Source organism: Cygnus olor, chromosome 22, assembly GCF_009769625.2.
Source record: "Cygnus olor isolate bCygOlo1 chromosome 22, bCygOlo1.pri.v2, whole genome shotgun sequence".
In the NCBI taxonomy this organism is placed as follows: Eukaryota; Metazoa; Chordata; class Aves; order Anseriformes; family Anatidae; genus Cygnus; species Cygnus olor.
In genome coordinates, this window is record NC_049190.1 from 4,684,415 (window position 1) to 4,700,859 (window position 16,445).

Sequence of the window (16,445 nt, forward strand, 5' to 3'; positions counted from 1 at the left end):
CACACCCCTAAATCTGGTAATTGCACGCTACATCACCTCTTATTTGTTGTGCAAACTCCTGTGTGTATGAACAGCCTTAATGTTCTTTTATATGGAATATTTCCATTCTTGAACTGTACTATTTCCAATTATTAAAATTTTATGAAAATAAATGGTTACAGAATTAATTCCACCCACAACTTCTCCCCTCTTCTTGATCTGACAAATAATTTTTTTTTCTATATAATTCTACAGCCTCAAAGTCTCTTCTACTACATCGCTGGTATCTTAGGCACTCTGTTCAATTAACGTTGGACCAAGCAGCTTTTAAATATAGACACTTATTTGACTGAAAGCAGGATAGGAGTAACTTAGTAAAATCAAGGTTGGTAAGCCATATACATAGCTTTGTGCTCTGCCTAGAGAACTTGTTTATTATAAATGTGCTGTGTCTGACCATTTCTGTGTCTCTGATACCATGTGAACCTAACTGAAGTTTTCCAGTTGTTAACTTTTATTACAGAGCTCTCACCCTGGGTTTCATTGTAACTTGAAAATGGAATCTGTTTTACTCATGCTGATTTGTCTTACTCAGGCACAGACCACAGAACTGGACTAGGCTTTTCTGCACAAGTGGGAACAGGCTGAGCATATTCTTGCCACAGCCCTTCCAGAGACACTTACCTTCTGCATTGGAATCTCAGTATTTGTCCTCACTTTCCCTATTCTGAAGATCAGAGAAACCTTCAAGTGAGGTTAAACTTTATTCTCAAAATCAAAGTCAAAACCTAGGAACAGGAGACATATGGAATGGCTTTGGCTTAAACAATGTTCGGTTATTGGCCACGTCTATTTATCTTGTTCCTTCTCTCCTGCCCTAAAATATTACTTGACCGCTTCTCAAGGTAAATTGGAGTTCAAGTAGGTTTATTTCGTACTGTGTGCTTTCTAGCTTTTGTTCTGTCCTCACGCAACATTGAGATAAGCCCCACGAGCTTTAATCTGTCTTCTATAGAGAAGAACCAAAGATAGATGAATGTCCAAGAATAAATATAAACAGTAACATGCTGTTACTGTTACGAGGACTTGCTATTGGACTTCCTATACCCTACAGCCCAATATAAGTGAGTGCTCTGACAGAAAACACTTTCCCTTTGTTCACTGAATTGAAAACAGATGCCTGCAATATTATGACTGTTTAAGAAAAAAATCAAAAAACCCCACAAGAATGCTTTATAGCTTGGTATTTATGTAAAACATTCTTGGCAAAGTTAAATGTAATACATTAGTACAAACCTGAATATTATTCACAATGATACAATGAGTTCCATCAGTCAGATCTCATGAGCTGTACTGGGGGATCATCTCCCCTTCTCTCGTTAGAGATGCCACTGTCACATTTTAGAACTGAAAAATAAGTTGATTCTTAGCTTGGAGGCTTTTCACGTGAAGGCTGCCTTTGGCTCATGGTGAGGCTGTAGATTGTGCTCCCATAGGGCCCAGAGATAACCTGATTCAAACCTTTTCTTTCTCTCCCTTACTATAGGTATCCTAAACACAGCACAGAAAAGGAGTAGTGGATATACAGAAGGTGCAAAGGAATGTTACACTCACTATTGTCATAATGATTAGAGGCAGCATGCAGCCTGTGAACAGTACTGTGTGGCTTGGTTGAGAAGCGTGTCTTAAGAAGGTAACCCAAATGTAGTAGCAAAGTAGCAGTGGTAATGTCCCAGTTAAGTAAAGAACATACGGATAGTGCTGCCCATCCTTATTTGCACTTTTGCTAGCCAAAGGAAAGTGATAACGCTTTGTTTAGGCAAAACAAATGCAGCAATGGCATGTCCAGCGAGGCCCCTAGGAAACAAAGCAGATTAATGCAGAACACTAAAAAATAACACTGACAGCCCAAATCGTCAAGTATTCAAAATACTGTATACATGAAAAGTTAAGACAACTCAATTCATATTGGAAATACAAGAACACTAAATTATGCTACATTAAAAAAAAAATCTTAAACCACAGCACAGTTCTAGTGTTGCATCCACATCTTGCAGTTTTACATTACCCAATGCTTTTCAACATTATCAACATGTATGTTTCTTGGAAACACGTGTTTCCGTGTATTCTCTTTAAAGCCAAGAGAATTAGATTTGTTGTCTTTTTTTTTTTTTAAACCCTCTAGAGACAAGCTGCAACTGACATTACAAAAGTGGTTTTGTACTGACCTTTTGCTTTCCTAACTCCAGAAACAGTTGCCTTGGCTATGCAATCTAAACCTGTAAAGTTGCCGTAGCTGTCACACTGTGTTAGTGCTTTAGGGATCTTGCAGAAGGGTAGAACACATTAAAGTCACTCTGTCACCTTATTGGAACTGAATCCAAAAAGCCATCCCTGGATATTTCTTGCAACAACAAAAACAAAGTGTTGGTCACTGGCAAGAAAAGTAAGTTTAATATATAAAAAAGTTGATAGGTCCTGCCATAAATTTACAAAAACTATCCCTGAGTGACTCTGTCCTGTGTCTTGTAAGACCTCATGTGACAAGGAAATTGCAGAGGCTAGTTTAAGAGGAAAGAGATGCTGTTCCACCTGCAGTTTTGTATTACGCGCTGCCGTAATACTGATATGCTCTGACAGTGCCACACTATAGCAACGTTTGAGCTCCTCTCTGTAGCTTAAAAAGTAAAAAAATAGCTACGTTACTTAAACACTGCTGGCATCGTGTATTTACACTTTAAATAGAAACGTTACTTTTTCTGAAGTAATCAAAATATATCTCTGCAAAAAATTTAGAATGTGGGATTTTACAAAATAAACGCAGAAGGTAAAAAAGCTTGAAGACATCTCAGTACCTTTTCTGGGAATCTTGGCCCATGAAAGTATTTGGCTTTAATTTTCCTGAAAGGGATGTCTCAGCACTAGGTTCTCTGCCTCCACTGTAAGCCTCTTTAGAACACCAAAAGACGCAAGAGGCAAGCCTGCCTTGTGCAGATTAGAATTAGGGGTTACCTGCGTGCAATGAGCTTTCTATGAAGCAGTGAACAGATGCAGTCCTTCTGGCCTGATGCTGTCTGTTTCTTGTTAAATGGAGTAACGAGAATTCAGTAAGTTGACAATAGGACTGGGAACATTAGTTGCGTTTGCTGTATCGCTGTCTGTTCCTGTTGACTAGTCAGATACCTATTCTGCACCTGAGCAGTCGGGAGTCAAAAGCACAAGACAATCACAAATGTGTAAAAGTCACCAGCCAGGCCTGGGCAACAAACTACCGAGAGGAAGACTCCCCCTTGCATGGGTAAATCTTATTCTTTGAAGTCCTTCTATTGCCATGTCAGCACCTTTTTTTCCTACTAGTAATTTGCACTAGTAATGTCTACTACATGTTTACGTAACGCTACTCCCCTGGGTGGTTCGCATGTTGTGGCTGTGTCCCTGCAGCACAAAGAGAAGGCAATTCCACAAACTTCCACAGCACAGTCTCTTGGGAAGTAATAAAACTCTTCCTTACTCCAAGGACAGGTTTAGGTGATCTCGTTGATATCTCCAGAGGCAGGGGAGACATGAGTTGGGCAGTGAGGAGTTACTTTAAACTTTGGCAAAGAAAAAAAAGATATACAGATAGCTAGCTATCAAGTTCTTGTGTGTTCCAAACTCTTCCAAGCGCACTTAATTCATCTTTTGCTCTCACTTTGAGTTCCTGGAGGAGGTATTTTCACACTTGCTTTTGCTGGTTTGCAGTATTCTTTTGGCATCTTATATGACAAATGAAGATTTGTGTCTGAAGTCACCCTGCAACGAAACAGTTCTGGTTGTAGGATGGATCTAGTGGTTTTCCAGGCACCCCTTTGTTCCTGCTGCCCCCAGCTGTAACATGCATCTCAAACGCAGATCCCATCTGTATAACTTGGAGCATTCTGCCCAGCTGGTAAGGAGAGGGGGGCAGCAGTCATACCAGGCTGGTGGTCCCTCTCCTGCTCTCCTCCTCCAATACCGAGGCATGGCAGGGCACTTTCTCATTCCCTCTTCAGTATCTCTGCTAAGAGGGAGAGGCTTTTTCTCATCTTAAGCTTAGTGATCTATTCAAATCCCAAAATGCAAATTATCTTGCAAAAGCATCGTGGCCTGCCTACTTAATCCAATGAAACTCATCCTAAGGGGGTCAAGCCATAAGATAACAGACAGCAGAGCTGCATTTGATTGCTCTTGGCATCAGTCACTTAAGGCAACTTAAACTGTTCAACATTTCTAAGGAAATGACTCAGCCTTTACCCTTCTGTTTTCTCTCTGTTCTACATTCTTGCTTCTCAGTGGTGATTGCTCTAAGAAAGTCTACAGGCCCTAAAAAAGCTTGTAGTCCTCTGCCCACCCTCTTCCTCTCCTAAACAGAGAGATGTTAAATGCAAATCATTGGTTACCTCATCATCTGTCCGGATATAGTTAACACCATCAGGTTTTGCTGGAGTCTTGTAACTGAAATAAAGGAAAAAAATCTTATTTCTGGGACAAAGAGCCTGCAGAATTTTGAAGAGGAGGGACTGAGAAAGAAGAAAATGAGGAAAAACAGTCCAGTGAAAAGAAAACAGAGAAACCTCTCTCATTGCTCAAATGCCAGGTCTGTACATATTCCATCATTTATCATCACTGGGATTTTCTCAAAACTCCCCGTCAGCACAAGGTAAAAAGATTGCTGTATGTTTCCACAATACCAAGCTGTATCTGCAAAAACTGCAAAGATTAACTGATACTTTTCTGGTCTCCCCTACTTTGGTCCCTGTGCACTACCTTTCTATGTGCCTCCTGTATTATTTCTTGTGGCAATTACAAAGTCAATTTTAAGCCTCCACTGCCAGATGCCTTCAGCATTTTGCTTAGTTATAAGGCAGCACTACTTGTTTGCAGTCCCCTAGGAATCCAGAAATTACATTGGACTGTGAGGTCCAGTGTAAGCCAACCCTCAGCTGCATTTAAATGGAGTATTTGGAGCTTTTTCTGGGGATGTTTTTTTTTTCTTCTACAGGATTTCTACTGAAAAGCAGCATTTAACATGGAATGAATCTATCTGATGAGAATCTTGGTTTTCCATATATTATCTCTTCTACAAATTCTGTAAGGATATCAAGGCTCGTTTCTGATCCACGAAGAAATTGTCACCTTAAATGCTAATGCTGTTGTTTTTAACGTGCTAATGTGCATTCTAAAGTGCTTGTTTTTAATCCCAAATTTAGGTTCCAAGTCACAACTAGTGAGATTTCCTGCAGGCAGCCTACTCTTCTGCATATATTTTCTATGCATGTCCTGATGCTTTAAACTAATTGTGCAGCAAGCTCTGCTCGTTAAGCTGTAGACCTCTGTATGCCGACAGCATATAACCTATTGGACAAACACCTGTAGACATTTAATTGTGCTGCTCCCCCCTTCCCACGCAAGGTATGAAGACATCAGAGCACAACTCTAACTCCTGTCTGGTCTTGGTAGCAAGCACAAAAGGAGCTATACCAAAAATTCTCTCTTAGGTGAATAAACCTTCAGCATGGTGCACTGTTTATGGTGGGGAATTGGATACTTCAAGAAGTAGGCTGGCCTATAGTCTTTGGTGGGGAACTAGGAAGAAATATGTCCAGGTCAGGCACTGAAATATATTTTAGCCACCAATTTCTAGCCCGCTTCAGACGAATTCATGCTAGCTGCGGGCACAGGGACTTGCATAAGAATCCCAGCTTACCTTTCCCCAGTCTCTTTACTGTTTGCAAAGTAGCCCCTTCTGTAGGCACAGCAGATTCCAAGAGTGATGAGCACCAAAACTGCTAGGACCACCAGGACTCCACCAATTATCCCACCAATATTGAGGTCATCTAAAAAGAGAGAAACCATAATCTTTTTCTTTTTTTTTTTTTAAGGTGGTAGCAACGTTCTAGCTTTACATACACTAAAGTAACATCTCTTGAATATCCTAAGCAAACTGCAGTAATTCATAAGGATCTAGTGAGTCCCTAGTGCATCTCCAATCAGGAAAGACTCAGAGTCCATCCACAGCACAGACAGCTTCTCTTCTGGCCAAGTAAAAAACTAACAAATCTTTCTTTTCTTGTCTTGTGTGTACCAGGTCCAGTCACGTGCCATTCACTGTTTGCTTGTCTGAACCTAAAACTGTTCACGACTCTGAACAATGTTTTAATGTTTCCCTGAATTTGTAGGGTTTTTTTTCTTCTTCTCATCTCTGGATGTGTCTTGTTCATTTAGAAGCGATACTTCAGCAAGAGGGACTGACTAGACCATTGTTAGGAAACTGAAATTCCTAACACAAGTAACACTAACTTTGTTCTTCTACAAATTTAGAAAAGTAACAAAAATCCCCTCTATACAGTTATTGAGTATCCTTAAAGATCGTCTGTGTTCTTTCTTTGATAGTTCGGATATCCCTGTACCTGTCATCTAGATATTAAGATACTTTTGGAACCTCTCTGTGTTGTACAGAGTGGGTTATCAGCAGTATGGCCTATGTAAAGCACAGCAGGGGTGCCTGTTGACTCAGTATAAGCAGCCTTTAGAGATGCTGCCTTCTGAGACTTTGCAGTATTACTCTCAGATTTCCTCCTTTAATGCTGCTCAGCTTTGAAAATGCCATGCAGAAACCTCGTCCTGATTCCTTCCTGGAAAAGTTAGCTGTGTTAGGGGCTATGAGAAAGATGAAATGACTTCATGCTCTAGGATGTCCCTCTTCTTTCCCCATGGTGATGACGGTTTATTTATGGTGATATATCAATCGACATTGCCAAAAAGTATGCAGGGCCACTCACAGACTTCCATCTCCTGCTCCTCACATTTGGCAAAACCCGCGTCATTTGTTGCTATGCAGGAGTAACGGCCTGTGTCGCCTTTGTGCACAGCGTGGAAAACCTGGTGAGGAGGAAAGGGGAAAGGCACTGTGAGGGTTATTTTAACACGTTGGAAAGCAGGACGAGAGTTACTTCAGGGAATCACAAGGAAAAGATTATTGTAGAGAATTCTGAGACCTAACAGGAGCATGAGGAGCAGTTCTGACTGCACAATTCTCCATTTGCCAGTCTTCGTGGTGGGCCATGAGATATTTTCCTCCCTCTTTGTAAAAAGGCAAGTGGTATCAGCAGTGATCAAAACCAAACAGCTAGGGTAATATCTTCTATCATATTAATCTTCCTTTTCCCAAATCACCCACATCCTAAAACAGTTAACCTTCAAATTATACTCTCCTTGAAAGCCACACAATGACTTTTTCTCTTTCAGAAGCAACCCTAGAAATAACCTGTCTGGCAACACAAGTCTCGATCATACCCATAAGGGCATTACCAGAGTGCCTGTGGTGGGGTTCAAGCTGTAGGACGAATTCTGGAATTTGGTGTTTGATTTTGTGTCTGGTGATAAAGGTTCGCTGTTGCGATACCAGCTGTAAGTAGACTTTGGGTAACCTTCGTTCTCGTGGCAGTGAAGGGAGGCTGTCTTACCAACAGGTACAGCTTTAGGCACTACGCATCTGGGAGTCACAGGCTTCACTGCGGGAAAGACACAAACCACAAATGTTACTGTAAAGTAATGAGTAAAACGAAATAATTTCTGACATAGTTTCTAAGATGGCTGTGCTACGGAGGCATCAAAACTTTCAGCTGTTTCCAGACAGTTTTAAGCAACAAGTTCCAGAGTCTGTTGAATGCCAGTGTTTCAACTCTGGAAAGACTCACGGCTTCTTCTGTTAGCTAGCAGCACTTGTAAAGGTATCTGGACCTGAAGCAATACCTTGGACTGTGAGCTGGATATTTATTTCATCTATGGTTTTAGTATCAGAAGGTGCTGCCACTTCACAGCGGTACGTGGCCGTGTCCATCCGGGTGGTGTTTTTAATCACCAGCGATGTCCGGCTCAGAATTTCTGCACGAGTTGCAAAGTCTCCTGATACAGAGGAAAGAGAGAGAAAAAATTCAAGATAGTCACACAAACTAACTTCAGGCATCTGAATTAAGTGGTTGATCTCGGACTCTTTCTGGAGTCCAGAGAACCACTTGAAAGGAACCTGATGCTCTAAAGCTAAGAGCCTTTCTCTCTGCAGTGACCACAAAGGAAAACATGCAAGGACCAGGACCACCAGGTGCTGGAGAAGGGAAGCTGCAGCATTTGCTTTCTTAATCATTTCCTACCTAGGATCTCACTCCAGCTCTCTGGCTCAGTACTGAGAACTGTCAATAATGACCTGCCAGAGGGCAAATAACATCCTGCTCTCTCTCTCCACCTTGTACTTCTACTGCTGAACTCTAGTTCCAGAAGAAAGCAGCAAGCCAGCCTTTTCCTGAGTTGTTTTTTCTCAGTTGTACTGAGGCTGGTTTGGAAGTTTAAGAGAACAATGCGTCGTCATACCCTGCATTTTATTGTCAAAAAATACGTAAGAGGTTTCGCCATCTCGGATTTTCTTCCACTCGATTCTGGGATCTGGTGTTACAGTGGATTTAATGATGCAGGACAGCTCAACACCTAGAAAGAGAAATAAAGGAAATAATACAGGTTAATAGGAAGCAGCTGTATTTTTGCTCTGCTTTAAGCAGCCTCACACTCTGTTTTATTAGGAGATGCTGCCCACAAAGCAAAAGCCTTCTCTTTCATGTGCCTCACAAACAGAAACACTGCTGGGTTCCAGGAGCTATTGGGGAAGATGGATTTTGGCCAGCAAAAATAATAGCCGTACAGATATCAGCTATGGAGAGAAACGAACACACTGTTCTCTTCAGGCTCTGATGTATGGCAAACAAGACCTTATGACAGGGTGAGTCCACGGCACTGTCTTGCTGTTAATCAGAGCATACAGCGTGAGTCAGGACTGCAGAATCTCCTTGGGTGGTGTCTGGTGATGTACCGACAACATGCTGTCCTCCCAGGTGACCTGGGGACCATGATGCCTGTGGATAAATCCAGCATGTCCAGTCCCTTTTGAGGGAGGCATCGTCATCTCCATCTCTACACAAGAAGGCACCACAGCAGGGTTGGTGGTGGCTCACCCAGGATCATGTTGCAGGCTGTATTAGGGCCAAGGTAAAATATACATTTCCCGAACCCCTTTTCAGTGTATTAATTGCAAAGCGACTGCCTTTCCTCCATTTGGGATCCTGTTCAAAAAAGCACTTAGGCAGATACTTTGCAATGCCAATGGCTTTCAGGGGACTTCAACAAACCCTTTCAATCAAGCGTTTTGAAAACAGAGAGATATACAGAGATATTCTTAAGCCCTTTGCTGAATCTCAAGCTCTCAGCAGTTCTGCCTTGCCCAAGAAACCCAGATAACCATGAGCACCAAGCAAAGTTTTTCTCAACTGTTTGGACTGATACAAAGCTCCAGGCAGAGGGCAGTGCAGCAGTCGTGTCAGGCAGCCAGCGGGCCCCCACGGCACTCACTCTGGAATTCCTGCACCACGGGCTTGGTGTTGCTGGATGTCAGTTCCACGGCCAAGAGTCTGCAGCCTGGAAAAACAAACAGAAGGTAATAAGAAATAGCACAGCTCATAAGTCACCCAGCTAGAAACACGCTGCCTGCTGAGACAACTTCTCAGACAGCTAGGACTAACTTCTCTACATAAAAGCTATTCCTGGCTACCAATGGCAGTCCTGAAGGCCTACGTTTATTTAGCAGTCATGGAGTAAATACTGGAAATTATGATTGTTAGAAGCAGCACTTAAAGAGGAAGATAACTAAAATGGCACAAAACCAATGTTACAGCGTAAGACATCTCTTTGTGCCTTATGCTTATTTCAATGGTAGTTATTCTCATTCTTGTAATGCAAGAGTGAACGTGTCCTTCTGCAAATTAATTTGATAATGAGGAAGACAGAAGTAGGGCAGTCTTAATGGTTTTTGGTCAGTTCCTTGAAGATGAAATGTGCCAGGTCTCTAGCACATGCTGACTGTATGTTCAAGTATTTTAAGGCTCAACGTGGTAATGTAAATTCAAGGTAGTAAATCATGCAAGGACAGCAATTCAGGAGGAAACAGAGGAGTTTGGTGCTTTGGGTAGAGTGCCAGCCAGACTCACGTTGGGAAAAAATGCTCAGTCACGCAACGTTGCATCCTTATACCACAAGCTATTTCCCTTTACTGTCCTTGCTCTGAACTCCAACATGTTTCCAATTTATACAGTCATTTTTCCCCTTCTGCATATTATTTTCTTTTGAAAAATCTGCCTTCTATGTCCTTTCTGCTTTGAGTTTCACAAGAGCAGGTACCAACAACGTTCCTGTACTGCAGGATACCCACACTCACCAACAGACCTCCTGAGGCAGAGGGACACAAGCGGGCAGTTTCTGGCATGGCACAGTAGGAAGAAGGCGAACCAGAGAGCATAGCAAGCCATGCCTTCATCCCAGAGGATATTTTGGAACTGGGTGTCCTGATTCTTGCAAAGCTCATCACCTCTCAGACTCTGCAAAACATTGGCTGCTCCAAAGCCCCGTCTTATAGGCGGGAGGATACACACTATAATCAGGACTGGATAATCAGCTCTAGTAGTATGCCACGGCCCCACATGCAGCTTTGCTATTACAAACCCAATCAGAAGACTGCTGAAATCTAGGAGAGGATACGCACCGAATTCACTGGGCATTTGATCAACCAGCAAAGTAAAGACGACGGAAGCCAGTGCTTCAATGACATGAAAACAGATGTATCTAAAGGTTAGGAGTGTCTCTCAGAGTAAAAAAGTCATAACAAACCTGAATCGAACGCAGAAAAGGCAGCTGAAAGAAGATGCAGAGGAAAAGAAAAGATCTTCAGCATCATGACAGACAGCTGGAATTCCTGCGCGCTGGCCTCCAGGGTGGAAAGCTTTTCAACAAAGAGACTATCTGACAACGCGGGGGCAAAACTCCTCTGGTGGAATGGATCAGACAAAACAGAGCAAGGCAGCACTCCGAGAAATGCCCAAGAGCTGCAGAGTTGCTCTGACTGAAAGCTCAAGGGCCTTGAACACCTGAAATCCTTTCAGCATTTCTGAAATGTTCCCTGTCAATTCCTATCACCCCTTGCTTGTTAACTGCTGATGCTTTTCTCAGTGCCTTGGTTCTCAGCTCTTATACCCCAAATACCACTGGGGAGAGCTAGAGTTTGGCAAGGTTTAGAAGCTGCCTTTGTGTCCAAAATAATGGTTATTCATATAAAAACCACTGGGTGATGCAAAGTAATAGCTGGCCCAGCAGCACTGCTCTTAGCAGGACCTCTCCACCCTTCCCCCTTCTGCATTTGGAGACATTCACGCTGCATTTGGGAGAAATCCAACATCGAACAAGATGACAGTGCTCATGACTATAATGTGGCTGCCTGGGAAAAGTCTTATGCATCAGAGCTGAAATGAGTAACAGGGCAGTGCAGTGAGCATTTTGCTTGCAGTCTGCTGCTGCTTTACTTAGGTGAGTCAGGAGAATGCCACTTTCAGAGCTGACTCGTCGCAGCTCGGAGCAGATGCTCCACTTTGGGTTTGTTTCTATCAGAAGTGGTCTAAGCAACCACAAGTAGTTTGCTGAAGTCTCCTAAGTGAAGCAGAGCCCACTTCTATCAGGCCTTCTGCTTCCAGACTTGGGAAGGTCCTTTTGAAATCTTTGGACACATTTTCAGCTGTAGGGCCCTTCATACAAACAAGTCTTTTGATTCCTTCTGCAGTGAGATTTCTGCTTTGGGAACCAACAGGTCTTGCCTTGAGGGCCCAGGCCTGAGCACTCAGCCTAATTGTGGAGCTCCTGCTTTGCTGCCTGCTTGGGGCAGGTGGCCCTGGTAATGCATTTGGCCCGGTTTTCAAATGGGGGCAAGCTGTAGGTGGTGCCATCTTCACGGACAACACCCTGCTTCATCAGGAAACTGCATTACAAGAGCAGTTCTGCAAACAATAGCTTTCTCCTGGGACCTGGTATAGCAGGTGGCTATGGAGAGCTGTGATGCACCTGAAGACCTGTAGAAGATAGCTTGCACGCCATCTATCTGGTCTGTACTATCTTATAAATCTTCCTTTCGGAAACTCTAGAGAAGGATGGGGAGGGAGAGGGACTTGGCAAAGGCTCCTTGTTCCTTAAGGCAACTTGATGCTCCAATTTGTTTTGTGTTGTATGGTCTTGTTTACAAGAGATCCTTTTCCCCCCTCCCCAAAAAAGCGTCCCATCAAGTAGATAGCACGGTAACAGTCTGACTGAAGAACTTCTGATCTTTGAAGGTCCCTTCCAACTGAACTGTTCTATTCTGTTCTCCTACAGCTACAGCACAGGTTGAAGGTAGAGACGCATTACCACGATGATGTGTTATCCTCAAGGAGTTATGACTTGACAAGTATTTGTTCCAAGACAGAAGGGCTCCATCATGCTCTGGCCCCATATCATTTCTCAGAAATTATTCACAGCATGCTCTTTCCCACCCATTAACCACGAGAGATTTAGGTCGATCCCTCAGGCACAAAGCAGGATGACAACAAATTTTAGACAGAAGCTGAGTCCTTGGAGACCGTGCAAGAGGTTCTCACATTATTACAAGTATTGACTGTGGGCAGAGATCAATGTGGCTGCTTAAATCACTGCTAAGCCAGATTTATTCTTCTGCGTGTGGCACAAGAACGCTGCAAGTAGCATGCTCTGAATAACGACAAGGCTACAGCTGTGCAGGGAGCAAACCAAAACTCCCAAGTGACCACATAGATTGTAAAGAAGTTGCAAAGTACCTTTGCAGCCCTTTTTAGAGTTACTTTGTGGTATCCCTCTTTCAAAGTCTCCAGGGCTGGAGGAATCTGCGCAAAGCCGGTGCTTCCCAGCTGTTAGCACTCCCCTGGTGGCGCAGGGTGGGCATCTGTGCTATGTCACATTTCCCTGCTGTTGGCAAGTGTTCCCTTTGGTCAGCGCACTTCTGCATTGCTTGGTTTTGCGTGCCAAATCATCGTTATTAGTGGCAACCGTCGCCTTCAGAAAGTTTCTTCCAAAGCTGTTCCTTTAGGCCTTTTTCAGCCCAGTGCAAATAATCGGCAAAGGTTTTGTGTTATGTAAATTTCTCTTTAAAGACCTCGGCACCCAGGATGTGTAGAAGAGCTGTGCATAGACACGCATTCCTTTCCAGAGCAGCATGCATGCCACAACAGACGCACCTACCAGATCTGTATGTACTAAATCTCTGAATACCTACCAGATCTGTATGTACTACAGACTCAGCCAGACATATGGTTGAATCCCAAATGCCATCAGTTCTCCGAAATAGAATCCAGGACAAGGCACTGAAGTCTATAGCATATTCTTATGGCACTTCTTTTAGCTAAAGAGATCCAGCCCATACTTGTTACTGTGACTCATGGTATCTGAATCACTTTAAAATGTTGCACTGAACCTACAGAAGAAATAAACTAGCAGCTTTATAGACATCTAGACTGTGTTAAGTCTCCTATCTCTGTACGGGGTTTAATGTAAAGGCTGACCTTTTGTCTCCTTCCATCCAAATCTCTTAAATCTGTTTAAAAATTCTAGGCAGAAGTTTGAAGAGGAGGTAAACTATTTTTTTAAGTGTTGTAAGCAATGTAAAAAGGATGACCGGGAAAAAACTGATGCAAGTTGCTGCCAACAGTCTATGTTGCAGTACAGTTCAACCCTTCCTTGCCAATCTTGCAGTTATCTGATACAGTAATTTTAGTTAATGCACTGTCAGGCACAAGCAGTACAAAACCACGCAGCTGTATTTAAGCACCTACCCACTAAAGTAACAAAAATATGCCTTTCTTGAGGCTTCCATCATCAATAAGCTGTTGCTCGATTTGCAATTCAAAACGCGTCGAAGCCACGCAGGAAAGCTGCTGTAAACCACACACCTTGTTAAGCATCTTCGCTTCCCGGGTGGTTCCTTCGTGCAGTAGGAGTGCTGCGGAGCGCGATCCACGGCGAGGTGTTGGAAGTGCGTTAGCCAAGTGCTCCGCGTGTCATTTCTTTTTTTGACTGCCAGGCTGGAGGTGCCCCCTGCAGCACCCATCCTCAGCACTGTGAGCTGGCGTGAAGGAAACAGCCAGGGCTGGTAGAGCAGAAGTGACGAGAGCAGCAGGCATGAGACGAGCCCCGTTGTTAGGGGCAGCCCAGCCGACCCCGGCACTGCCCCTGCTTTACAAGTGTGGTGGGCGTGCAGTAGGAAGGAAGATAACTGTTAAATTTGTGAGAAACCTCCAGAGGGACAGCAAAGGAAGCCACACAGTACTGTCTGCTGGACTGGATAAGACAAGGAAGAGGGAGGCCAGCTTTCTGCATGCAGCTTGCTTTGAGAAAATCACCATAAGCCCTGTACTGCAGAAACATCTAGCCTTCTGCGCTGTGAAATATCCATCCCTTTTTCTTTCAGGCTCTTTTTCCTCCTCTCTGTCACCAGCATACCCCACTCCTACTCCACAACGCAACTTGTACCAGTGTAAACAAGGTGGCACGGGATAGGCATAGGAATAAGATACCAAAACATGCCTACCATGCTCTGGCCCTCGTAAGTTTCGAGTTGTTTTGTTATTTTTGTATGTTTTTTTTTTTTTTTTGGTCTGACTGTCCCTTGGCTGGGGTTTTGTAATAGCTTAAGGGACTTAAATGTACTTGAGATATATATAAAGACTGGATTTACAGAGGGAACATAAGTGTGCAGTCAGGGAATGAATGGCATACCTCGTTCTCACTGAGTTCCAGCGCAAATTAGGCTGGCTATTGATCCTCGTATACACTTTTAGGTGTCTCACCATAACTTTCTACGTGACAGCTCATTTAGGTTTGTCTAAAAACCCAGCCTATATCTATAAATGCAGTCAGAGGTCTTTGTTTTATAGCACTCAGTCTTAACTTTCCACCTTGCCTCCAGTCCAGGAGGAAGGAGCTGGTGGTACGCTTGCTCTCGCATCCAAGATCCCCGTTAAAAGCCCCACCAAGCTGACACAAACAAGCAGGCCAGTGGACTGTGCTGTTCAAATGACCAGACGGAGCTGCATGCCTTTCTTTTATTCCAGTTTTCCGTGGCGCCTCCCTGAGACCAGCAAGCCAAGCCTGACTCACGGGTGGGCTGCCCCGCCAGCGAACAATGTAGATGTGCAGCGAGAGATTAGCGAACAAAAGCTTAGGAGTGTCTCCGTTCAAATTAAGTAACAGATGGACCTGGGCTGTGTGGGGGCTGATAACGGTTATAAAAAGGCCATCACCAGACTGTGGCCAGCCCACCCTGGAAAAAACCCACTCGGTTGTAAATCCTATGTGCTGTTATAACTGCCTGCGCTAGTAAGGCTTTATTTTTACCAGCTATCATAAAACAGCATGGCTTATTTTAGATGCATGGCTTGTAGTGCTCACTTAAAGGGTTGCCAAATCTCTGATAGACACCTACAAACAGAGGAGATGTGCCTGCCTGGGCAGGGAACGGGGAGCATAATTAACCTACAGAAGGCAAATGCAGTATTACAGAGCGGTGTTCGGTGCTCTGCGTGGTACTGCCTTGTGCTTTTCTCCTCTCCTAAGTAGATAGGTGATGGCACTCATTTCTTCTTAAATAGCCGTAATAAGGGAGTCTCTGGTAGTCTCAGCAGGACCAGGACCCCGCAGTACAAAGCTGCGTGGAAGATGATTGAATATTTGCATTCATCTGAAGATGTGAGCATTTCAGGATTTGCTCATAATTCGCTCTTCCTGCTCACCACTAGAGAAGGCAAGGGAATGTCTGTCTGTAAACGGAGTTGTGGAATAAAGTCTTAACCTGTTTAAAGCTCTTAATTTAAACCAGCACCTTAAAGACCTGACTGTATTTGCTGCAGACAAGGCCCATTAGCATCCAAACCATGCACACAGTCCTTTTTTTCCTTTTTTTTTTTTCTTCTTTTTTCTTTTTCTTTTTTCTTCTCCCCCTTGGACAGGAGGATTTGCTGCTCTACCTCCTAATCAGACAGCAAAGCCATTGGTATACATACAGCCTACACACCCCCACTTAATCGTGAAACAAGTTGGTAGTGAGGAGATACAGAGCCCTCTAAAGACAAAAGCCCCTCTGCAAAGCAGCTTCTTTCAGCAGACAAACATTCTTCCTCTCTTCCACACAGGGAAGGAAACATAGGTGTTGCCTGGTGAAGACTGCACAGTGCTTTTTGATGCTTTCCCAAGATTTGTTTTTGTCCTGTTGGGTTGCAGCTGCAGACACATTGCTTCAAGTATCGATCTGACAAGGCCTTCTGGAGGTAAGAATTTCACAATCTTTGGTTGCGGTTTTGCTCATGGCATCACAGCATGTTTAGGGGTGAGGTGTTAAGGCCATGCATATCTGCACTTTCACAAAAACAAGACAGCCTATTCTCATGATGAGATCTGCACACCACCTGCTTTGCAAATCCTGAGGCCTGTGCTATCAGGAGGCATCACGAGCCATGCTCCAGAGCTGTCTGAACAGGGAGAGTTCACGCTTACTCAATGTCTTAGCACAAGCCTGAGCT

The 16,445-nt window shown here is 43.6% G+C and overlaps 1 protein-coding gene across 3 annotated transcripts in view; it reads right to left on the minus strand.

The window, feature by feature from the left end:
- Positions 1-1,208: 1,208 nt before the first annotated feature.
- The window catches only part of JAM3 (junctional adhesion molecule 3), a 33,220-nt gene continuing 17,983 nt past the window's right edge, over positions 1,209-16,445 (minus strand). For 2 of the 3 annotated variants that reach the window (XM_040534551.1, XM_040534550.1), the window contains exons 2-9: positions 9,397-9,462; positions 8,368-8,481; positions 7,753-7,905; positions 7,309-7,511; positions 6,780-6,879; positions 5,705-5,834; positions 4,398-4,452; positions 1,209-3,771 (exon numbers count right to left, since the gene is read on the minus strand). In XM_040534551.1, coding sequence (XP_040390485.1) covers positions 3,736-3,771; positions 4,398-4,452; positions 5,705-5,834; positions 6,780-6,879; positions 7,309-7,511; positions 7,753-7,905; positions 8,368-8,481; positions 9,397-9,462 — 857 coding nt within the window. In that variant the 3' untranslated portion in view covers positions 1,209-3,735. Of the gene's footprint in view, positions 3,772-4,397; positions 4,453-5,704; positions 5,835-6,779; positions 6,880-7,308; positions 7,512-7,752; positions 7,906-8,367; positions 8,482-9,396; positions 9,463-10,707; positions 10,865-16,445 lie in introns of all 3 variants that reach the window. The other variant, XM_040534549.1, reaches the window with a different exon arrangement.